The following is a 24,540-nucleotide window of genomic DNA, read 5'->3' on the forward strand; positions in this document are numbered from 1 at the left end:
ATTATTATTATTACTATTATTATGTTATATTACTTAGCTTTACCCTCAGTCAGATCCACAACCAGTGCTAATAGTGAATTAAATGGCATTAAATGTTTTTCTTCTGTTAATTCAACATAGTTCCTTTTAATCTGTCCTGTTTTGAATCTCATTTGTTATTAATTTAATATTATACATTTATGTTACATTATATTTATACAGCACCAATCAGACACAAGCCAATGCAAAGTGCCAATTTTTTAAAAAAAATTGGATTTCTAGATAAGACAATACAAACAGAAATGGTTGAAACAAGCAAATAAATTGTTTAAGATTAAAAAGAGGTTATGTATGTAATTTACTGGTAAACTGCGATAAAGTACTTTCTGTCTTTGTTTTGTTAAATTCTATATAACAAACTGGTTTATAAAATGAATAATGATGGGAACTTAATATTTGCATACACATAAAAAACAGAAACTTAAAAGAATAGCTTGTAATACAATAAAAATGTTCAAATAAAAGCTCTAATTACAGACTCGCTCTCTGGTTTAGTCTAATTATTAGTTTTTAATCTTAAATTGTTTAATCGTTTGTATCCCGGTCATTTAAAATCTCTCAAAGTTCTAAATCTCCCGGTGCTTGAATCTGATTGGCTGCCACCGTGAGTCCAACCCGCAACAGAGAGCCGTGATTGGCTGAATCTGTGGAGGAGTCGAGAAGTGTCGAGTAACCGTCGAAAAAAGATACTTTGGCCGGAAACCAGGATTCTCTTCAAAATAAATTAAAGCAAGCTAACGACACCGTTCAGTTATGTGTAAAATAGTTTTTGGTACATAAGTTTGTGCAAATAAAGTAAAATGGCAGTTATATTATGTTTTTATTTTCAGACCACTTATGAATTGAACTGTAACACGTTTAGAAATTTACGGCAGAGTTTAATTTATATTTCACTTGACTGACTTTTTGAAACAGCAACAGGCTGAATTATGTACATTTTTAGGTTTGGGTTTAATAACTTTAACAAAAAATAACGTGATTATAGTAACTGTTCAGTTTGTTACAGGCAGTGTGGTCTCACTTGTGCAGTTTTATGTGTTTTTATTATGTTTTATATCATGTTTAAATGTGTGTGTTCGTGGTTTCACCTGGCTGGGTGCAGGACAAGTTGCCAGTGAAGACATTTAAGTTAAAGCTGAGGAAAAAGTCAAGCTCTATTCTTTTCTACTCTCTCTATGTCTCTGTTGAAGAGGATACGGTAGCACACGTAAGAACACAGCACATTTCTGCCTAAATAGATGTTATGGCTTGTTTTTTGCAGTTCTTCGAAATATTCACGAGACTTTTATTTTGTAAGTTGTGACCGGAAGTTCGGGGTTTTATTATAGCTGCTTTGTGAGTAGTGGACTGAGCTGCAAACCGTTTGAAACCCCCTCTCCACCGGAGCAGAGGGCGAGAGGGTCTATCCCTGCAGACCAGCTCAAACATGGCGGGCCGTGGAGGCGACGTGATGCGTTCATGGACCGGGTCCGGGTCTGGATCCTTACCGGCCCCGGCACCGTCCGAGGAGCGGAAACCGAGGAAGAGGAGGAGAGCCTTCTGCCTGACCAGGATGAAGTCCCGCAACAGCTCGGGCGAAGCTCAGCAGCAGCAGCCGCCGCCGCAGCAGCATCAGCCCGCCGCAAACAACAACAACATGCCGTTCATGATCCACTGCCAGATCGGCAAGGAGATCAAACACATCTGCAGCAACTGCCGGGGATCAGAGCCGCTGGACGGTGAGAGGAGACGGTTCAGTTCACTACAGGGGCAGGGAGAGAGGAACAGCAGGAGGACGAGGTTTTACTCCTCAGTTTTTAAATGATTATCATCATCTGTTAGTGACCGCTCCCTGCCTGCCGGGGGGGGAATCTTCCTCCCTACAGCAGCTCTCAGATCAGCTCCTTAATGCTTTATAGTATTAACTATATTTACTGTATATTCCTTTGGCTTGGTGTCTGTGTGATTTTAGCTGAGATAAAGCGGAGCTGCATGATTTCACATTCAGTTTTCCGATGGTTTTGTTTAGTTTTGCTTCCCTTTTTGCAGCTTTGGTTCCTCGGTCCACTTCTGAAAAAACACTGTACTATTATCCTCAAACAATCCAGGGGCTTCCCTCGACCAAATGAACCTTATTCAGTGTATTATTAACACTCAGAGCATCTGCGGCAGCTCTGCCCCTGATCAATCACTTGATTTAATTTGAAAATCTCCCTCCAGTTTTCTTATCCAGCCTCAGATCAATACAGTTATGCAGAAGATTATTTATGATCCTTTACAGCTTTGATGTAAATGTCATCTAAGAACTTAACTGGGGTTAAAACTAGTATTTATTTATAGACCTACAGTGATTAGTCATTTAATCAATTAGTAGATTGGCAGAAAATTAATCAGCAACCATTTTTATCTTCTTTTTACGCAAAAATTAAAAATGTTTGATAATTGCAGCCCCTGAAATGTGAGAATATATGATCGTAAATTCAATATTTTTGGGTTTTTAAACTGTTCAAACAAGACATTTGAAGGCATCACCTTGAATTATAATGTTTTTTTCACCATTTTATAGTGATTAATCAACTAATTGAGAAAATAAGTGGCAGATTAATCAATACTAAATATGATTTTAACTTGCAACCCTGGTAATTTTTATCAGAGGGTTTTTTTTCAGTGAGATATTTAGTCTGAAAAATGTGAAAAATGTCAGATGATGTCTTCAGATATCATTCTTTGACCTAAATATTCAGTTTACAGTGACAAAAACAAAACAAAACAAAGCTGATCTCAACATGTGAGAAGCTAGAACCAGAGGAGAGGGAGTTAAACAAATCATTTATCAAAATTATTCCCCATTAATTCCAAAATTGATCGTTTCAGCTCTAACTCCCATTCTGATTCTCTCGGTAATCGATGCTGCTCGTATTGAAAAACAGTTTCCAGTGTTATTACTCCTCCTCCATTTTCAGTATTGATTAGTCAAAGCTTGTTCCCAATAATGAGACCAAAAACAGGACTGGACCCAAGAACCTGGATTAGTCAGATAATAGAGTGAGCGGCTTCGGCTCTGGTAGCATCATCTCCTCTTGTTGTTTGTCTGCTGTGAGTTGTTGTTGTTGTTGTTGTTGTGGAGTGAGTCAGACCCGGGGTCAGACTGAAAGAATGTCGCCCTGCAGTGTGAGTCTGAGCCCTCTGACTCACACAGTCAGTAACATCAGGGACAGGACACCTATATTTTGTTTTTTTACAGGGACACAAAGGAGCCCTCAAAACCAGGATGTAACTAATTAATGGGACAGTTCACCTCAGGAATAAAAGAGTTTCTCTTCACCTTCCTTGTGTTTACAGTCAAAAGCAGAGGTGGAATAAGTGTTTAGATCCTTATCTTGGGTAAAAAGTACTAATACCATGCTGTAAAAATACTCTTACAACTAAAAGCCCTTAATTGGAAGTGTTACTTGAGTAAAAGTATGCAAGTATAGTCAGGAACATGTATTTAAAGTATCAAAAGCAGCAACATTTTACTGCTGTAGTTGGTTAAGGAGCTACAACTAACTATTGTTTAAGATTCTAAAAATGCAGATTACCTGGAGCGTAAAGTGACTCCTTTATTGAACCAACAGTCCAAACCTTAAAATTATTTAAGATAAATTCAAATTATTTCAATGATTGGAAGGAAAAGCAGCTGGAACAGTGAAATTTTGGTTGCAAAACATGATCAAAATAAATGCCAATTAATTGTCAAATGATCGATCTGTTAATGGACTCATTGTTTCAGCTCCACTTGTATGTAGCAACGTATTTTATACATTAATATATATATTTTATATGTAAAAAAAGTAACCTGTAAAGTAGCCAATAACTGAAGCTTTCCAGTATTTGTAGTGGAGTAAAAGTACAACGTCTCCCTGTGGATGGTAGTTGGTGTAGAAGTATAAAGTGGAATGAAAAGAAGAGTCAAGTACTTCATTTTTGTACAGTACTTGTATAAATGTACTACTTTCTACTGCTGTTGAAAAAAGTCATGTTACTGTTGTTGGTGTCGATTTTGCACAGAGAGAAACTTTTCTTCGTGCAGGGAAGTTTTTTTCCGTGAGCTCTTTGACTTTCACACCTGGGTGCTACACTGAACAACCACAGACTCAAAGTGTTGTCCACTGGGGCAGCTGTGGAGGGAGAGGGGGGGTTGTTGCATGTTGTTATTGAAAGGTTTCTTGATGGTGGCTGCTGAGCTGTTACAGATTTAAACTGACAGGGCCACCTCAAGGCTGACATCTCCTCCCATCTGCAGCTGCTTACTGGTTTTCAGTCGTACAGTCTTTGTTTTTTCCACTGACATCCTTTTCAGGTTTTATTTTTGGCTCTGCTCTCTTTCAGCGATTTGTTTGGTTCTGCCGAAATGAAATGGTCTAAAATTGGCAAAATTTTGATGTAAATCTGGAACTGTCTGATCGGAGAATAAAGCAAGCAGTTTCACAAAGCTTTAAATACTTGACAGTTGTCAACACTTGGTGCTACAGGCGCATTTTGGTCCAAAAAAAGGACTGAGGCTCAGTTTGCAGTCGTGTCTTTGTCCCGTTTGTTGGGTTGTTGTCGTCTGTTAATTAGCAAGATGTCTCAAAAACTACAGATTTTACTGACACTTAATGGACGGTTTGGTCACTGGTCGAGGAAGAAGCACAGCCACGTGGCCTTTTACCTGGGAATTCTTTGGTTTAAAGGAGCTATTGTAAGTTTTTGATGTCGCTACATAGCTAACGTTAGCATAACAGCAGTTTACTCACCAGTCTAGAGGAAACATCTCAAGTTCAGCATCAAACTTTATTCCTTTACTCGCCAAGAGCTGCTCCATAAAGTGGAAAGCAAAGACAACATTAACTCTTGTTTTACTTCTAGTCCCATCACTCCTTTTCTCCTGAAATTAGCATGCTAACCAGCTAGCCAGTCTTGTTACTTTCCGATAGCGACCCACTGTAGTGTCCAATCTGCCCTGAAGAAAATTGTAGACATAAAGAAGCTCCTGGTAGGCAAATTTGGGACTTGAAGTATTTGGATAAGACTAAAAACAGCAAATTAAAAAAAAAATGTTTCATACAATTGGCAAAGTTTTGTAGAAATTAAGATCACACTTGAATATATCAACTCTCAGTCATCTTTGTGTATTTGATTGTGTGTTTACTGTCTCTGCAACAGCAAATTTAGATCCTTTTCCAGTATCTGAAATTCTCCTGACGGGGTTAAGTTATTTTCAGAAAATCCAGAATATTGATACAGTTCCCAGCAGTGTTTTCTAGTCATTATCTATCGCTGTGTTTTGTCTTTCAATATGCTACTACGGTATCTGCAGCGACTCTGATCTGTCTGTTTAGAGTTAAGTGTTTCACATGTACATTTTTCTCTCCCTCTGTTTGTAAATGTGTGTCTGCTGGAGCTTGTGTTTGTTTACATCCACTGCTGCCTGGAGAAATGTTGGCTTCCCGCGCCTCATGCCCTCGTTGTGTAGAGTTTGTCTCATGCAGCAGGATGTTGTGCGTAATGGGGAAAAGAGTAATTTCAAATGCACGCCGTATAGAACGGCCTCCAGCGCGATTACTTTCAAACAGCTCCCCGTGGGGGCCGAGGGGAATTACAGCTCAGAGTCAGAGAGTGAATGGAAACAGTGGAGGAGGGAGAGACTCTGCTTGAAACTGCAACACTTCTTATTTACATTCTGTTATATTCAGTTCCTCTCTGTCAGGAGGTTCTTCTTCTTCTTCTTCTTTTTCTTCTTCTCTTGTTGCATGAGGTTTCTGCTGATGGATCCAAATAAGCTTTACCTGACTTGATTATGCACAGACCCCTGGGAGATCTTGTCTCTTGACGTTTGAATCAGACACAAGTGATCATCTGTTTTCCCTAAGTGTGGATTTTTAACTATTGTTGTAAATATGGAGTATGATAATGGAACATTTAAGCTCTACCTGACTTAGAAATTAATGTCCAAAGCAATTAAACATAGCATATTAATAACTAACAAGCCATGTAATTTAGAAAAAAAATTACCTGTAACTGCAGAAAAATGTATAATATATAAAAAAGATTAAGTTAGTTTAAGTTGGAATCGATTCTTCTCATTAAATATGTGATAAGTGAAATTTACAGGTGACATCTAGGGCTGTGCTTCAGCTGGTTATTTTCATTATCGATAAATCTGTAGAATATTTTCTCGATTCATAAATTGGCGAAAAATAGTCCAGCATTTTTCCTCAAAAATATTACGTAAATGATTCATTGGTTATGGAATTAGTTGCTGCTGCTGATTGGTTAATTGCCTAATCAATTAATCAGCTGATTGTTACAGCTCTGTACTCACGTTAGGTGGAAAAAGCTGCAGATAAACATCTAAATATCTGTCCTATTATTGTGCTGCGGATGAAAGAAGAAAAACAGCGTCCTCCAGGTGAAAAACATATTTATCAAAGTCTTGTTTTCCTGCGTTTTATTTAATGACCTTGTTGTTCTCTTTCTGTTTTCCAGCCGAGGAGGTAGAGAGGTTGGCGGCGATGCGCTCTGATTCGCTGGTACCCGGCACTCACACGCCTCCCATCCGCCGGCGGAGCAAATTTGCCACCCTGGGACGCCTGTTTAAACCCTGGAAGTGGAGGAAGAAGAAGAGCGAGAAGTTCAAGCAGACCTCTGCAGGTGGGAACCAAAACACTGTCGACACAACACCTCCATTAGCAACCAGTTCCCCAGCTCCCTCCTCCCTCCTTCCCTGTGGTAACCTGCCTCATCTCTGACAGCAGATAAATGTCTCCCTGTTGCACATAGCAACAGTAGCATTGATGAACAGGGGGCACAGAGGTGCTGTGCTGCAGAGCAGGGGCTGATATAGGCGCTGCAGCACAGATCCATGTATGATTCTGGTTATGTAAGGCTGGAAAAGTGGATTAGATTAGTAGAAGATACAAACCTAATCAAACCTTTATCATTAGACCTAAATTATGAACCATATGTTTGATCTTTTTCTTAAACTGAAGATAACAGTTTGCTTCGTCAGAGGTGCTGTTTGGATGGTTGAAAAGCTTCAGAGACCCTGCTCCTCCACCGTCTCTCTTTATCATCAGGATCGGGAAGTTTGCCTCGGTTAAACTTCTGTAACTTTGAGCTCCCGGTCTTCAGTTGTTTTAGTGGCCAACACGGCTGGCTGTGTGGAGATTGGAAAGAAAACTGTTTCCTTTTTTGATGTGAAACAAACAAGTACAACGCCATGAACGTCAGTGTCAGAACTTCCCTAAGTTGTGAGTTAATCTTGCAATCCTCAACTTTCAAAAGCCTCTGCTATGGTTTGTTTGTCTTCAGGGTTTGATTTTGTGAGAAGCCTTTTAGCTGGATAGAAATCCTTGATCTTGGACATTCCTATTAGCCCCTGAATGCAGCATCACACCTGTGGAAGTGATGCAAAAAGTTTGACAGTTTACTAAAAATAACTTCAAAAAATGAGCAAAGAAAATGAAAAAAAGACAAATAAATGTACAAATATAGGGGACGTATTCACAGAAGATTCAAAAAAAGAAAAGAAAAAGAAGAAAGAATCAAGATCCTGTGTAAAAATACAACTGAAAGGCTAATTTACACAATTTATATTTATTACACTCAGTCGGCTAAAAGCTGTTAATTACAGTGTTCATCAGAGATGCAAACACAACAGCTGCGGAAGAGTCGATAATTAATGTTCACCGCAGCAACAAATTAGCTTTAAATGGTGACTGTCAGCGCACCGCTGTGTTGTCTCTTTAACAGCGAATTAACTCATCCTGCACAGCAACGTCGGCCTCGGTATCTGAGGAAGATGGCGGATGAATCTGTGCATATGTCTGGTTCAGAGCCACAATATGCGCCGAGTAGTAAGCTGTGAAACAGAAGACAGCGCTTGATTTTTGGATGGAGAAGTGAAGGCTGTTGTTGTTGTTGTTGTTGTTTTTGTTTCTTCTCAGCTGGCTGAATCATTCCACATCCTGTTCTCAGTGAGAGACACAAACACAGAGCAGAGGGCTGAGGAGAGGCTTCCCACAGCCAAGCTGCTCTCCCAGCTGTCACACCACTTTGAGTTTTCATTATTTTTTTTTTTCCTGCCTCCTTTCTCTGCATCCAGTTTACATTTTACTGTATATGCACCAGGTACGCTCAGGTTGTCTGCACCATGTGTTATCCCTGGACTCCTGCCATCTCAGGGTGTGTTAAATTTACAGAGACAGTAAAGTAGCTTTTTGAAAAGTAATTTGCTTTTTATTGGGACTGGGTTGTATATATGGATCCTAGCAAGAAAAATAAAAAAAATATATGAGAATAGATGAAACTTATAAACATTTTATTGATCAAAAACAGAAAACATCTCTATTTTCTTTCTGTGCGTTGTGGAAAAAAGAGTAAAAACACCACCTGTAGTATCTGTCTTTGATGACAATCTTTGTTTACTTCTTCTGTTGTAATATATGTCCTACAGGCCACCACTCAAATCTTTCTTATTGGGCCATAAAATGTAAAAACAACTGTCTGGAGCATGCTTCGGTTTTAATAGCACACATTTATGGTTATATATAGGTTGCTGTCTCTGCTCCCAGGCAGAACAGGATCTTACAAAATGTCCTGATGTTGTTTCCTCATGTTGTTCTTCTTATTAACCCTCGGTCTTTGTATAATTGGCTGCATCCAGCTGATTTGACTTTAAAACTACTCCAGCATGAATCTGGAGAGATTAGATTAAACTGTAATGATCCTCATCAGGAAACTGTGTCACAAGAATAAAGTAATTAGCAAAGTAGAAGAATAAAAGCTGGAAAACAGTCTGAATAACAGCAGGTGTAACCGACCTGCGAGGAGCAGAGCGTGTCCTGACTGCAGCCGAACTCTCTGCTCCCTCAGAGAAAACAGCAGCTGGTGGTGAAGTCTGTGCACGGCTCAAAGCCTCAGTCACAAGATTATTACCGGGTAACAACAATGATGGAGGCAGCGAGTCCAAACAAACATCTGCTGCAGCTGACACATTCCTCAACTCTAATAACGCTCTCAGTGTCCAGTACACGAGCAGCCTGACACTTCTCTGCTGCTGCTGCTGTTGTTTACTTGACGTCATGTCTTTTCTGCCCCCTCAGTGTTGGAGAGGAAAATGTCCACTCGCCAGAGCAGAGAGGAGCTCATCAAGAAAGGAGTGCTGAAGGAGGTTTATGAGAAAGGTGAGGCTCCAGGAAACAGGTGATCGATACAATGTGAAATGTTGATGGATGAGGTGACAAATCGGCTCATTGATTAGACAGGAATACATTTTTTGGGAGTGATTGTACAGTATGAATTTGGGGGGTTTTCTTCTGACCTCAATGAATCATATAGTGGATTGACGAATACCAAATGTTTGCTGGTTCCAGAAATGAAATGTGAATATTTAATCCTTTTCTAAATCAAATATCTTTAGGTTTTGGGCTGTGGGTCGAATAAAAGAGAGAAAATAATCAGTAATATCAGTAATAATCAGACAATAATCATTAGTTGTAGCCCTCGTTTCTCAGTCTTGTCTTGTTGGAAGAGCGTGTTGTTCTCAGACTTGGAGTTGTGCATTAAGCAGCTTCTAAAATACATTTGTTTTTGTTTTACTTTTTAAAAATCAAAATCTGTAGAAATTTGGTATCTTGATAAAGTAGCGGTACTTACAGTTAGAGCTGCAAAGGCTGGTTATATTTGCTATGAAATAATCTGTCAATCAGCATTTTGATTAATCGTTTAGTCTCCTTCTTGTGAACGTGATATCTCAGTGACGCCTTGAGGAAATGTCCTCAAATTCGGTGCAAATGTTCATTTGGACTGAAAGATGAACGGAGTAGATTTTGGTGGTCACAGGTCAAAGGTTTAGTTGATTAATTGAGTAACTGGTTTAGCACTACCAGCACCAAACTACAGTGATCTGCTGCCTGATCCAGTTTTATTGTATAACAGGAAACTGCAAAACAAAACTCCTCTGTCTTTTTATTTGCTGTTCTTGATTCTCTCTTCCTCCTCTTCGTCTTCCTCTGCAGAAGGCACGTCCCCAGTCGTACGGGAGGAGGTGAAGATGGAGAACGGACGTTCTCCGGTGCTCGGCTCCAGCCTGTCAGAGTCTGAAGGTACTGAGCTGATGGAAGGAGCAGCTGCAGCTGTAGGTAGGCAGCAGAGCCTCAGCATCACCGTCGTCTCATCTCTCATCTCTCGTTGCGACTGTTTTATCTCATCGCCTTTTCTCCTCAGGTTCACTGGAGTTTCAGATGCCCGGTGACGGTGCGTGTCAACAGGACCACGCCCAGAAATCCAGCCAGGCTCCGCCCCCGAAAAAGTCCACTGTGTATCCAGTTGACGGCGCTGAATCGACACTCTCCAGACCTCCAACGCTACACAAACAACCTCCTGCGCTACCACCCAAACCCTTCACCAGGCTACCGAATCACATTACAGGTGCGTTCGACACCCTGCACGTCCACAGTTGCATTTCTGACTCTCGTCTAATCCCTCGCCGTCCTCCCCCTCGTTGCAGACGGAGCCCCGGTGAAGTTGCCATGTATGTCGGTGAAGCTATCTCCTCCTCTACCTCCAAAGAAGCTCATGATCTCCGTACCTGCAGGGAGCATGGAGCCCTCTTCGCTCGCCTTCCAGAAGTGCCCCGCCCCTCCCAGCCATGCTCCAATGGGCGGGCACTCGCTGCAGTACGGGACACTGCCCGTTCCTCTCCACCCGCCCAGCCGGATCATCGAGGAGCTCAACAAGACCCTGGCCCTCACCATGCAGAGGTTTGAGAGGTGAGAACCAGACCCAAACTACAGATTGGTCACAGAGCATTTCTTATCTACAGGTTTAAATTGTTTATTTCACTCAAGAAAGAAGTTTTACAAAATATAAAGGGAAATCTGATCTTTTAGTTGAGTTTAAAAATGATAAATCTCTGACAAAGCAGGTTGTGAAAGGCTGAGAGTTATAACTGGTCCAAAACATTTTAAAACAGCTGCAGCTAACTGTTGTTTTCTATCTATTAATGAGTTATTTTTGCATTAATCCTTCAATTCAGTGGTTTGAAAGGGGTCACAAGACAAATCTGAGGAGTCACTAACTCATTAGAAACATCTTTGCCTTGTTCTCCTGTAAATTACTCCATAATTCTACCTTTAAAAATCATTAAAACAGGAGTTGAGCTACTACAACTGGAGAAAACAGGCTGCAAGCAGACATGTTGAAAAGGTTGGGAACCACAGATAACCGGTCCAGATATACTGAATAAGGGCAGTCACGAGTTCTCAGAGCTCAAGGTGCTATCTAAGTGTTTTCTCCTCACTCAGAGGTCAGACAGCTCAGTTTCTAATTTTAACTTGATTTTATTCCTCCTGGAGTTGTGCTGTGTCCTCTCCACTGTCCACCTGCCTGTTTGTCCACACTCTGCATGATGGGAAAAAAGAATCAGTGCTTTATTACACACTCAGAGTCCAGATAAAAGACGGAATGAATTACATACAAAAGCACAATAAGAAAATGTGGTGTCATTGACAAAAAGTGTCCTGGTCTGCTAATGAAAGCATATTGGTTGCATCCCCTCTTCTCCACTCGCTCCCACCTCCACATCCATCAATGTGATTGGTTTCCTGTCTGAGGATTCATTTTCCACAGGGCCAGGCTCTGCTCTACGCAGCTGGTGTTAACAGAGAGGCTCCCTGATGTGGTTGTTGGGAAATCTACCTGTTTTATTTCACTTCACAGAGTTTTTATTGTTCTCTTCCTGATGGTTCAGATTGTACGTTCTCCTGTTATTTCACGACTTAAGCCCAGTTCTCGCGACAATGAGCGCACGCCTCTGACCTTTGACCCCCTACTCCCACTGTCCTCACCCCCGCAGCTCCATGATGCACGCGGTTCCCACGGTGATGATCGAGTGCGACGACGACAAGGAGAACCTCCCCAACGAGGCCGACTACGAGGACCTGCCGGGGATGTACAAGGACGAGGACGAGGAGGAGGAGGAGGAGGAGGAGGAAGAAGACGAGGAGGAGGAGGAGGAAGACGAGGAGGAAGATGAGGATGACACACTGTTTACAAGTAGGTGTCTGTTGGGGTTTAAGCGTTTGTGCTCATCGTGTCACCAGAACTGGGTCTCCAGCGTCATCTAACAGTCGCCCTTTGCTGTTAATCGTAATACATATTTATGAAGTGTGTGCAAACGCATAAGTCATTTTTATTATGTGTATGTGTCTCTATATGCACAGTTTGCAATCAGACACGTGAATTATTTATCTCAGAAGCAGCACATATGTATATACTGTGTTTATTTATGTTGCAGGAGCAATGTACACATAATATATAAAAAGAGGAGAGATGAGCATTAAAAACTCAGATGAGGTTATGTTCACATCTTCACAGGAAAAAACAGAACAAGAAGAAATCTGCATAACTAAGATGACACATCCATTTTCCTTCACTGCAGGCACACTGGCCATGAAGGTCTTACGGAAGGACTCTCTGGCCATCAAGCTGAGTAATCGTCCGTCCAAGAGGGAGCTGGAGGAGAAAAACATCCTGCCGCTGCAGTCGGACCAGGAGCGACTCGAGTCCAGACAACAAACAGCCACCAAACTGACCAGGTGAGCTACCGGATTAAAAAAAAAAACAAGCACACATACTGGCTCTGAGTCCTGGTCTCAGGAGAAACCAAGATGGCCACCCACACATATTACTCCACACACAGGATCCAGTCACCTGCGACGGGCTTTGACCCATGTGAGCTGTGATAGATGTGACCTGGCTGCTGACGGGAGCAGATGATGGATGATGAGTCATAACGGAGGGAGGAGGCAGAGCTGAGGGAAGGAGAGAGATTAAAGCTGAAGGAACAGGACGAGTGGAAGGGAGGAACATAGAAACTGGAGTGGAGGGATAGTAAGAATGTGCAGATGCAGAACTGCAGAATGATAAAAGTTTAAACTCCTTAATTATTATTTTGACTTTAAATGTGAAATGAGCAGGTTCAGTTGTCGCCACAGGACTGTGAGTTTTACCTGGAGGAAGTTCAGTTTTAGCCATGCGACAGTCAGACATTTACCCCGAAAATCATGCACTGTGAATTTATATTAGTCATCTCTGAAGACCTCTGTACTCTCTCTGTCCTCATCTTTCTACTCAGCTATTATGAGTCATTTTTCCTCTTCACAGACACTGTAAATTCACAAAATACAACCTCATAAAAAAATGATGTTACATGCACAGTCAGCTTGTCTGCTCAGTCTGTCCACAAGAGTTAAACCTCTGCCTTGCACAGTGAGGATGATCTGAAAACACACACATACACGAAAACGAAACAAACTGATATAAAAATAGGTTTCCTTAAAATAGATGTTTTCCCTTTTTTTCTCAGGCGGTTGAGTCAAAGGCCAACGGCAGAGGAGCTGGAGCAGAGGAACATACTCAAACGTAAGTCACTTTGCATATCATGAGAGGAGGAAAAAAAACATGAATCATCGCTTTGTGTGATCACCGTCCTCCTTTTTCTTTTTCTGTCGTTTCCTAAAGCTCGAAACGATCTGGAGGAGCAGGAGGAGAAGAGGGAGATCAAGAGACATCTGTCCAGAAAGGTAAGACGGAGAAGAGATGGACCGAAGAGTCTTTGATCAGAGGACAGATCGGCGTCGTGTGCACCGCTTGGACGTTCAGTTCGTGACCTCCAGCTGGAAATATGAACGTGGTTGCCGTGGTGACGGAGCTGCCACCCTCCATATTGCAGCTCTTTTGAAAGGATGATCGTATTATCTGTTGCATCATCCTCTTATTCTGTGTGATTTACTACACTCATGGGGCCTGAAAACCTGGAGCTGAGTATATATCATCATCTCCATCTCAGTGACCTCAGGATTGTCTGTTGTCGTTCAGCAAACAGAGCAACCATCACCACCTCTTTATTAATTTATATTTATTTGTACACCTAGTCCTTTAAACATAATTTAAGCATAATCCATTTTAAAATTTAATCACTTTTTCCTCTAGTTTCATGTCTGAGAATATTTTTTAAAACAACTAAAATATGAATAGACTTTGGTGGGAAATGAGGTCATGACCTGAGGAACAAAGTGACTAATTTTTAGGCGTTTAAGGCAATTAAAGACAATCATAACGTACAGGAAATACATGACTTCAATGCAGATCCAAATCCAGAGACAGATTTTGTTACTAGACCCATATTTTTGTGCACAAGCTTGAAAATAATGTACCCAAAATAAAAAGGTTCCAGTTCAACCCTGATGATTACGGTCATAAGTCTGGGCTCTATTCAAAGATAACTAAAGTTTTACAACCAAAGAGTCAGAGTGAGTATAAAGGATTTGCAGAGGCACAAACATGGTAGGAATATACTTTTTGTTGTTTTTCCTTGCCTTTTTTATGGCGTAAGAAAGGCAATATACAGCCTGTAATAAGACCCTTTGAGTGGAAAACACTTAACCACAAATCTGACACTCATAGGGTCGGGATACTTAGAGCTTTCAAACAATATTTAGTTTGTCAGGGTTGTATGAATATTTAGTTCTCCACAGGACAAAACACACGTATGGTAGTGATACCAAGGGCAAAGTGGGACGGTGTATTTTAAAAGGTTTTAAATTTCCAGTCACAAACATGACCCTCTAACACTGGTTGTCTTGTCTCAGCATGCATGGTAGTAATTAGTAACACTTGGATGTCACTCCCTTCCCTTCTTCCACCCCCTGTAGCTCAGCCAGAGGCCGACAGTCGAGGAGCTGAGGGAGGCAAAGATCCTCATCCGCTTCAGTGACTATGTGGAGGTCGCAGAGGCTCAGGACTACGACAGGAGAGCAGACAAGCCATGGACGCGGCTAACAGCTGCTGATAAGGTTAGCTTAAAGCTAAAGACTCGATTCACTCTGGATTCAAGTCGTCTGTATGCACACGCTGTATGTAAATATGTGTTAATTTGTGTGTTGCTCAGGCCGCCATAAGAAAGGAGTTAAACGAGTTCAAAAGCACAGAGATGGAGGTGCATGAGTCGAGCCGTCATCTGACCAGGTAAGACCCTGTGACTGGTGGCAAAATGGCAGCAGAGCCACCAATGAGCTACTACAACTGATTTAATTCAATATAAAGGAGCCGTACACCAACATTTAGCATGTTAGCATAACACCCAAAATACAGCTGAGGTTTTAGTTGAGATATTTCACTTGACATTACCAAACCTAACCTTAAAACATGTTTGTATGTTTTCTCCGTGCAGATTTCATCGGCCGTAGCTTGGCTCAGTCAGACCTCGGCCATGTTTTACTCCCACGGAAGCCTCAAGTGTTCAGACTGCTACCTGCTGCCCTCATAATGCTAACTACTACCCTCGTCGACTTCGTCTGACAGACTGGACTCATGTGAGTTTGAGCCATGACAGGAAATGGGAGCAAAAAAACAAAACAAAACAAAACAAAAAAAAAACACTTTCAGATGGATTAAACTCTTGGCTGGCGTCTCCCCTCAGTGGAGATTTTACAGACTTCTTGATATTCAAAAGCTTTTAATTGTCATTTTTTTATGATAAGGAGGCGGCGACATGTTTACTTTGCAGCACTTTTGTTTCTGAACAAAGCTTCTGGAGGTCAAACAGAATCTGTGCCAATTTCAGAGGATGGGAACCGTAGGAGGTGAAGATGGGACTTTTTGTTTTACACAGGGATTGTTTTCTTGCCTTTTACCATGTTCTCACTCTACTGTCTCAACTGGATTCAATCTTTCCTTGGGGGTGTGATTGTGTTGGCAGAGTTTTACTCCACAGATGACATCTCAATGATCGTTTATCTCATTTAGCCAGAGGAATGAAAATATTTACAACAGTTTATGCTGTTGTAGGCAGCTGAATCTTAAGCCAAAATGTCCTAAAAATCTTAATCAACATCCCAAAACGCTTCTTCAAAGCCAGTGACAGTAAAATTCCGATCTCCTAACACATGAACATCAATCAACTGAGCAATAATTTCAGATTTTCTCCTTATTTGTGCATCTGTTCACGGGCTGCATTCAAGAGATCAAACACTTTTCAGACTTCAAATCCCCAATTTAAACCAAAGCAGCTTGGACTTGCTGTGGAAGTCGTGACCTTGAATGCATCCCAGAGTGACTGCTGTTAAGAGTTCAGTAACTCACTGTGTCACTGTGCCTACAGTGTTGTTTACAGGGATTTAAAAGTTGCCAAATTCACTTGTTTCATTTGATACAGAATATTATCTGTAGACACAGTAAAATGTTGCCGAACTCTCTGCTGAACAACCAGAAAGTCGACTTTTCTTTTTGTATTTCGTTGTGCGGTACAAAATATGGAAGCCCTGCCACCTTACTTTCTGTTTTTTTAAATTGTTCACAATCCATAGTGGGTCCATGAATTGGCAGTTTTGTGTGGGGGTAAAGCAGTGACGTTAACATTTTGACACTGAAAATAAAATTTGGCATTGAAAACAAAACCTGAACTGAAAAAGGAAACATTGGCACGGAAATACTTGTGTTAGAAAAAGTTGTTTTGGCACTAAAACAAGTTTCCACAGTAATATAAAACACAGGCCTCACAAAAATCTTATTCTATTTTTATTGCATTTCAAACTGCTGATTTTTTTCATCATTTGTCATTTTTCAGTTCTGTCTGTATTTTTTTAGTGTCTTTGGTTTTCAGTTTCAACTTTCTCCCACTGTTGTGGCATAAAGGAGCTCGAGGGGAGGGGCAACTTGTCATGCACCAGAAAACTGCTGCCCTTCACCTTCACTGAGCTTGCAGTCTACATATAATCTACATGTAATCTAAATACAGATGCCCCACACACACTGCCTGCACTGCACTGTGGTTGCACAACTTCTTTTCTTTCATTTCGGCACCCATGTCAACAGGTCAGAGTTACAGAGTTGAGTCACAGTCCATGTGAGACCTGACACCTTTCACTATCACTGATGGTGAAGGACAGTGGTTTTCTGGTGTGTTGAGAGCTTCCCCCCCCCTGAAGCTGCTCCCTTTCTACGCCAAAACGGTGACAGAAAGTTTAAACTAAAAACCAGATTACATGGAAAAACTCAATGAGAAAAGACAGACTTGAAAAACATCTGACACTGAATCTGATTGACACTGAAAAACGCAAAAAAAACATCAAAATAATATGAGATTATGAGATTTTAAGTTTTGATGACTGTGTTTATTTTTCAGTGCCAATACAACTTTTTCTAATAGCATTATTTCCTTTTCAGTTCAGTTTTTTGTTTTCAATACAAAATGTTATTTTTTATGTCCAAATTTTAATGTTACTGTTCGCGCCCCATAGTTTTGACCATATTATTGGGAGAACTTGTTGCTCTGTTGTGTGTGTTATGACTGAGTGTGTGTTTGTGTGTATGCCTGTGTATAAGAGTCAGTAATATTACTGTCGCTTGTACATTTAAAATGTTTTGAGAAGAAAATATTCTCAGAATTCTAAGACATGTACAGTAGCAAAGAAAGTAAGCGAGACTTTTCAAATGTTTTTTTGTAAAGCAGACAAACTGCATGTGGGTATTAATTTATTGTGAGTCTTCTATGATGTATGCAGTTTCTTAAAGAAAGAAACTTATTAAAAAATAATAAGTTTATGCTTTATTGTCTTTTTCCAAACAGGTTTTGTGCAGACATTCACACAGCATGCTTCTGTGTTCTCCTTCAACACCCTCTCTGTACCGTAGTCATTTTCAGTGTTGACGTATGCCAGCTCCAACCCTCCCCTGTACAGTCCGTCTTTGGGGGAAAGCTGGAAATTGACTGGTCAATATGGAAAGTGGTTCCCAAGTCCCGCAGCTTATCAACAGCAGCCCATGATGAGTTTTTGGTTCAGTCAGGCGGAGACAAAGCCCCACGGACAGTGAACGCCACAGCCTGTTAGTCTCTCGGCGGAGTTAAGAGCGAGTCCTGGTGGATTCTGGGAAAGCGTCTCAACTCTGGGGTCCAGATTTCGGCAGTGTCTGGGGCTCCATGTGGCTATACAGCGTGCATCGGGGTGCCACAATATTTATGCCACAAGTCGATAGCTTTAGTCACTATAGCGTCTGTGTTTTCCTGCGGTATCTGGAAGGAAAGAGTTGCTGAGAGGTTACACAAAGGCACCTACTATGAGGAGCACAAAAACAATGCATTTCTGTTGTTGGATTAAAACAACAATAGTTGTGCTCTTTTTTTACTCACATTGCACAAGAACTTGACCACGCCTTCAGGACGGTTGATGCCCATCAACATGATCTTGTAGCTCAGCAGAATCTCCAGAGCAACAAACACCAGAATCTTACAGGAGCCGCTGATCACCTTGTCCCAAACCCTAAAAAAAACAACAATAAAACAAAAGATCACAGGGATTGGTTAATATGACTAGTTCAAGGAATTTAAGAACAGGATGGTATAACAAAGTTTTCTTAAGTATAAAACAGGACTCTGATAATTCTGGTATATTTGAACCTGGGCCTTATTTTCCCATGTTTTTGGGTATAAATGACTGATAGGGACAAAAATCGATGTGCCTGCAACCATTAACAGTCTGCAATGTAAACACTGACAGACTCACATTGTTATTAGAAGTGTCTGACAACATTATGGATAAGATTCGTACTGAGATAGAGCTTTTTATTAAAGAGTACGATCCTTTTACTTTAACCAGAAACATCACTACATATCACTACCAGACTCCTAATTTTACTGAGCAGAGCACAGGAGCTGCTGGAATACCACTGCCTCCATCTGTTAGTATGTCAGTCGCCCTTTAAGGTTTGTGGAAGGCACAAAAAAAGCAGAATCCGAATGTGTGAAGAGGAGTTAAAGAAGCCTGACATCCTGCTGTTTGCCAGTAGCACAGATCCTCTGGCTGTAAGAGCTTTCTAAGTAGCCTAAAATAGGAACAATTCTGATTTGCTGCAAAAAAAAAATATTGCATGGATCCTTGTTGTTATGCTGGCTGAGTTAAAATCTGCTACAATGGCTACCAGGTTTTGTTTTCCAGTCAACTGTAAGCTGACCTCTGCAGGCTGGATTCGGGCAGGCAGCCAGCGAAGCAGCGTCTGAACCAGAGGCCGTATGGCAGCTGAGCCAGGGCTCCGGTGTTCTTCAGATGGTTCAGCAGTCGAGGTTCCTCCTGACTCAGATAGTGCTCCAGGCTCTTTGGCTGCACAGACAGAACAGGAGGAAACAACAAAGTCCTAATTCATGGTGACGCACGTTAAAAAATAATGTGATCCAAACTTCTTAGTCATGAGAACTTTGTCACAGCAGTTCTGGCATTTTCTAAACTAAATTTACACCACGATTCCGGTTATGCTTTATATCCTCCTCATCACTGAGACTATGAAGGAAATACTTCTGTGTGAATGAAGAGTAATACAACAACAACAATACAACAACACCACTGTTGTGAATTTTAAAAACCTTGAAAACATCCGGTTTTGTAGCTGTTGCCTTTTTTAAAGTGGCAACAGACAACTTCTTTGTTTTAACTTATCATGAGATAAATGTTGACTGCACAATGTAACGGCTGTAGAATAATCACACCATAAAAGTTTAGATAGGTCCCCTATAAGCCTTGCTTTCACTATGTAATTCTGGTGTGATTTTTTTTGCAGGGAAATGAAGGTTTGATTTATGGCAGAGAAGAGGACAGAGCTTTTGTTTTCCCTGGTAGCTATCGTTAGCTTTCCCCAGGTAGAAATGGCAGTTGGTGGAACAACTGGAGTAACTGTGGAAAATCTACACAGCAACAGAGAAAGGCCCCGTTGTTGGAGGAGGCAAATAAGGTGAAGAGGGAGAGTGATAGAAACTGTAGTCAACAACTCATTCAATGAAGAGAGACATGGTCCGACTAGGACAGAAATTTAGCCCCTGACTCTTCCTCTGAGACCGGACTTTCTTTCTTTCTCTTTAAATGGCCCACCGGGTTTAGTCCTGGTTTTCCCTGGAGCCGGTCCAACTATAGAGAGAGCTCCTGGACTTGAGAGGGTTCAAATCTGACAGTCAGCTGTCATTTCTACCAGTTTAGTCAGTTACAAAACCTGGTGTTTTACTCATATTACATCCACAAGATGGTGCTGAAAGTTAGAAGAAAATTCTAGTAGTTGGACCTTGTGCTAAGAATTCTTTGTCTGCTACTGTCATTTTCAAGTTCAAATTCTTTGAAACTACATTTTTACTGATTATGTCAAATGTACTTACAAGATGTGGCAGCGAGTCTCCGAACTTTGTGTGGAACTGGTTGACAAAACATTTGATCAGCCAGTAGCAGTCGATAGGATCATCTACGATCTCCTCCATGGCTCTGCTGATGGAGAGAAAGTCCTCGTTTTCTTCATCCTGGAGAAAACACAACATCAAAAATCACAGCACCAGAGAATGAAGGAAGCAAAGAGGAGCTCAACCTGTAAAGGACAGAGGCAGGTATCCATCACAATATTAACAAAGCTGAAAAAATCTAAAACATCTAATAGTTATTGAATTGATTTTGAGAATTAATCATATTTGCAAATTAGTGGTACACTGTCACTTTAAGTCACCTCAAAATTCTGGCACTCAGAAGTAAATATAAAGAGGGATATTATTTTTTAAGTATTTATACATGCACAAAAATGAGATAATTGACTCTTCATTGACTAAATTAACTCTAATTAATCAGTAACTGGTGGAAGTGAAAACACAAAGGGTTGTTTTTGTGCTAAACTGATGGTTTAACAGAAATCTTTGCACAGAGGGTTTACAGTATCTTTGTGGTAACCGATCATTTCCCTCTGAGGCTCCGTGAATCTATCATTGAATTCATAATGAGAAGCTCGGAGCTAACCTCAAATATCTGTGGGCTGTTTTAACAGTGAGTCGTCCATTAATTGCTGTAACTTCACAAAAACCACAGTCTAAGAACATTAACTATCATCCATCAGACTGCGGCCGTACTGTTAGCAGCTCTAAATACAAAATACATCTGCACTCAGACTCATACTGCTGTTATGTCGTCTGGATAAAATGCAGCAAAAAGGCGAATAGATGCATTTAAAGAAGTGGAAACTGTGAGGAAATAAAATAGATACTGATTTGAATAAATGCAGCCACATAAACAACCATTGTCACACAGTGTTTATACTCTCTGAAGGTTGATGTATTATGTGTTTAAAATGTTCACATGGGTGTTTTTAGTAGGATATACAACACTAAAACAATAACAGCACTGTCCTAACCCGACCTTGAACTGTCAAGGTCACCATACATCAACTGCTGTTGCTCTGGCTGCTGACAGTATTACTCTGCTTATTCTTCCTCTTACCGGGGCTGTAGTCTCAGAGCACCGTGGGAGCACCTGGCTCTCCAGCTGGAACATGCGCAGGTAGACGTGGGTGGAGGGTGTGGCGGCGTTGATGTATCTCATGACCTCCAGAGCCTCCAGGATGTCCTGGTACTGCTCCTTCCTGTAGCCTCCGACCAGATTGTGCGAGTCGCTGTGGGGCGGCAGGATGCCTGCAGGAAGAGGAGAGTGGGGAATCAGGGAGGGTGGACACCAGCCAAGGAGAGATTTCACTGAATAAGATGAATAAAACTGGCACATTTGACTGTATATGGAGGGGTTTATAGAACCAAAAGGACTCCTAACATTATCAAACAGATCCTTTAGATGCAGTATTGTGGAGTATATAAGACATCAGAAGGCAGCTTTTGTGACTGTGCCTCTGATATTATGTGTGTTTCTTACCCAGCAGGACCTTCCACACATGGATCCTATACATGGAGGGGAGGGGGAACCTCTGACTGAAGGTGCTCAGCTTTTCTAGATCTGTTAGAGTAAAACTCATCTGTTATTTCGTCAAAACTCCACCACAACCTGATGATCAAACTTGCTTTATTTACAATCACAGAAGGCTAAAGGAAACAAGGAAATATTCACATTTAACAGGCTGAAACCAGTGCTTTTTCTTCTTTAACCACCAATTTCAGCATGTGTTTACACGCAGGTTTCATCTGTGTTGGTGGATATGAGCTGTTACCTACCCAGAGGATTGTCCTTTAACAGTATTTCCAGTGATTTCTTCTCCTCCACCCCTCTGAAGCCCACCTTCTCATAATAAGCAGAGCGAAAATTTCTCTGAGGGTCGTCGGCCATGGCCTCAGCTGGGAAGTGACACCTGCTTAATGTTAATGAATGATATTTTATGTCTTTGCACTACAGACTTGTAGCCTGATAAAGAAAAGCATGACTGGAAATAACCTCTTCTGGCTGTGACAAAATCTTAAGGAAAATAGTGTAAAGGCAGGACTGACCGTGCAGACTTTAATGTAAATAAATTATTACACATATATGTTAGCAGAGTGGAGTCACAGATGTTTATTAAATGCCTCCTACCTTGGTGTTTTTCACGTTTCCAGCCTGTAGTCAGCCTGTACCTCCAGCTTCCAGTTAGCTGCTACATAACTCCAGCTAACAAGCTAATGTGCTAGCATTCGTTTGTTTACAGAAAAACAACGATCTCAAACGTCTCTGTGCTGTAACGTTAACCGGAACGACGTGACTACAACATGACAGTCAGCTGGACGCCATTGTGGCGACACCGATGCCGCATTTCCAAAAATAAATAGAAGATTGTGCGCCCTGCTACATGCTAGCTACTGTTGTTGTCATCAGGCACTTCCGGGCAGGACTATCAAAATAAAATCCCCGCAGTAGAGTAAAACTCAGATCATCCGATCAAAACCTTTCAGGCTTTTGACACATTTGAAATTAAATCTGAGTAATGTGTAAAAGTAAAAACATTTAGGGTATGGGGGTTACGAGGAAATAGTTGCCAGAGCAACACTTTCAGACACATCACATTTTAAAAATGTATTTCTGTTTTACTGACAACTGTAAACTTGAGGGAAAAGGGCCACCATAGTAGGCCGTAAAAAAGGAAAACAGTTTTTTACAGATTTCTATCTGGAAATTAAAACAATATTAATATATGCTTAAAAAAACAGCCGAAAGGAGAGATCAAATGAATTACACCAGCTTTGGAAGAAACAGGAGAAAACTGATATTACGTTCTTAGAATAAAAACGTCCTACAATCAGGACGAAGTGCTGTTGTCACACGGGTGGTTCCTAGTCGGTGCCATGATTGTATATAAAATAATGAATGTATTTTTATGTACAGACTAGACTATGGTCGGCGCAGCCGCAGTAGAACTGCAGAAAACCTGAGTGACAATCTCAGCTGATTCGACCAATCAGGAGCGGTTGATAGGCGGAAGAGAATCTGGGGACCAATCAGCGTTTCGTTTGCCGACGTTGGCTGGCGTGTGTCGTCGTTGGTCGTGACGTATGCAGACGTCGACGTGATCTACGCGGTGGTGAGGAGAGCGGAGCGGGGAGAAACGTAGTCGGAAAAACAATGAAAATGCGGAGTAAAACCAACATTTTAGTCGTCGCTTTGTCACCTTGGTGTGTTAGCACTGTGGGAAATTTCTTTACAGAAGACGCCTGGATGATAAAACAAGCTTTGGAGCTGTTTCTGTCGAACATGAGTCGGACTGGACGCCGAGCACACCTGTAGCCGCGGTAAGCTAACGAGCTAACTAATTAGCGGCGAGCCTTAGCCTTAGCACTAGCATTCATATTAGCATCATTGTTCAGCTAGGTAAGAGTGTTTCTGTTGTTAAAGCGTCGCTGACATGAGTTGTGGGCCCCTACCGTTGACAGATAATCACACAATGGGCATCTCTGGTTTGTTTGCAACTCTTTTGCTTGTCTTTGCAAGTTTTTGCCTCATGTTTGTGGCGGTTTAGCATCTCGTAGCGGATGTTTTTGTGTGTCTGTCAGTTTGTATCGTTTTAGGTTTCAGGGTTTTTTCTTTTTGTGGCAGTTGACGTCTTTCTGGTCGTTTTGCACTATTCTGCGTCTCCATCTGGCAGTGCATTTTTATGTTTATGTTAGCTTTTTGTTTCTTTGTGGTCGTGTGTGTGTGTGGTATTGTGTTACTGTGCAGCAGTTTTGTGTCTGTCTGGTCGTTTTGCATCTCCACCTGACTGTTTTACAAATACGAAAGGTCAGATTTTTGTCTTTTTGTGATTGTTTTGCATCGTATTGTCTCTTTGTGTATCCCTGTAGTTTTGTGTCCACTCTTGCTCATTTCAATCCCAGGTTTGATTGTGGCCCTTAATCACCTCTTTGTACTGTTGTGTGTCTCCGTTTTTGTAATTCTTTCCATTACTGATCATCCACGGTAGTGTTGCGTTTCTTTGCGGTCAGTGTGTTGTCAGTTCCCGGGTTATATTGCAGAGGACGACCCTTTAAGTCTGTGCATGGTAATAATTTGTCAATGACCATCTGTTTATCTCCTATTGTGTATGTAATTGACCAGTCGTTTGTTTATGGTGTTTTGATACTTGATTGATTAACAATTATGATTAGTTGTTGATTAGTATTCGCTTGGTTGGACACACTGCCGTCCCGTAACAGTCAGCTAAGCTCTCAGTTTCTCGGTTGTTTATATCATA

The 24,540-nt window shown here is 41.2% G+C and overlaps 2 protein-coding genes across 7 annotated transcripts in view; one reads left to right on the forward strand and one right to left on the reverse strand.

Annotated features, from left to right (window-relative positions):
- phactr1 (phosphatase and actin regulator 1) overlaps window positions 1-17,649 on the forward strand; it is a 33,632-nt gene extending 15,983 nt beyond the window's left edge. For 2 of the 4 annotated variants that reach the window (XM_018670899.1, XM_018670900.2), the window contains 12 exons: window positions 6,529-6,693; window positions 9,147-9,227; window positions 10,062-10,184; window positions 10,270-10,473; window positions 10,553-10,814; window positions 11,900-12,099; window positions 12,485-12,641; window positions 13,412-13,467; window positions 13,567-13,628; window positions 14,760-14,900; window positions 14,996-15,072; window positions 15,278-17,649. In XM_018670899.1, the coding sequence (XP_018526415.1) occupies window positions 6,529-6,693; window positions 9,147-9,227; window positions 10,062-10,184; window positions 10,270-10,473; window positions 10,553-10,814; window positions 11,900-12,099; window positions 12,485-12,641; window positions 13,412-13,467; window positions 13,567-13,628; window positions 14,760-14,900; window positions 14,996-15,072; window positions 15,278-15,293 (1,544 nt within the window). In that variant the 3' untranslated portion in view covers window positions 15,294-17,649. Of the gene's footprint in view, window positions 1-1,109; window positions 1,758-6,528; window positions 6,694-9,146; window positions 9,228-10,061; window positions 10,185-10,269; window positions 10,474-10,552; window positions 10,815-11,899; window positions 12,100-12,484; window positions 12,642-13,411; window positions 13,468-13,566; window positions 13,629-14,759; window positions 14,901-14,995; window positions 15,073-15,277 lie in introns of those variants that run through there. The other 2 variants (XM_051077078.1, XM_018670898.2) reach the window with 2 other exon arrangements.
- On the reverse strand, window positions 17,641-22,715 carry tbc1d7 (TBC1 domain family, member 7). Of its 3 annotated transcripts, none has more exons than XM_018670904.2 (8): window positions 22,413-22,715; window positions 22,061-22,180; window positions 21,765-21,845; window positions 21,342-21,532; window positions 20,243-20,380; window positions 19,057-19,202; window positions 18,236-18,365; window positions 17,641-18,118 (listed from the first exon to the last, which is right to left on the reverse strand). In XM_018670904.2, exons 2-8 carry the CDS (start codon window positions 22,170-22,172, stop codon window positions 18,032-18,034), a joined length of 885 nt encoding a protein of 294 aa, XP_018526420.1. In that variant the 5' UTR covers window positions 22,173-22,180; window positions 22,413-22,715; the 3' UTR covers window positions 17,641-18,031. The 3 variants fall into 3 exon arrangements, with proteins under 3 accessions (XP_018526420.1, XP_018526418.1, XP_018526419.1); XM_018670902.2 differs by having other exon boundaries at window positions 22,061-22,194; window positions 22,413-22,714; XM_018670903.2 differs by having other exon boundaries at window positions 22,061-22,197; window positions 22,413-22,714.
- Between the last annotated feature and the right edge of the window lie 1,825 nt (window positions 22,716-24,540).

Source organism: Lates calcarifer, linkage group LG17, assembly GCF_001640805.2.
Source record: "Lates calcarifer isolate ASB-BC8 linkage group LG17, TLL_Latcal_v3, whole genome shotgun sequence".
Classification (NCBI taxonomy): domain Eukaryota; kingdom Metazoa; phylum Chordata; class Actinopteri; family Centropomidae; genus Lates; species Lates calcarifer.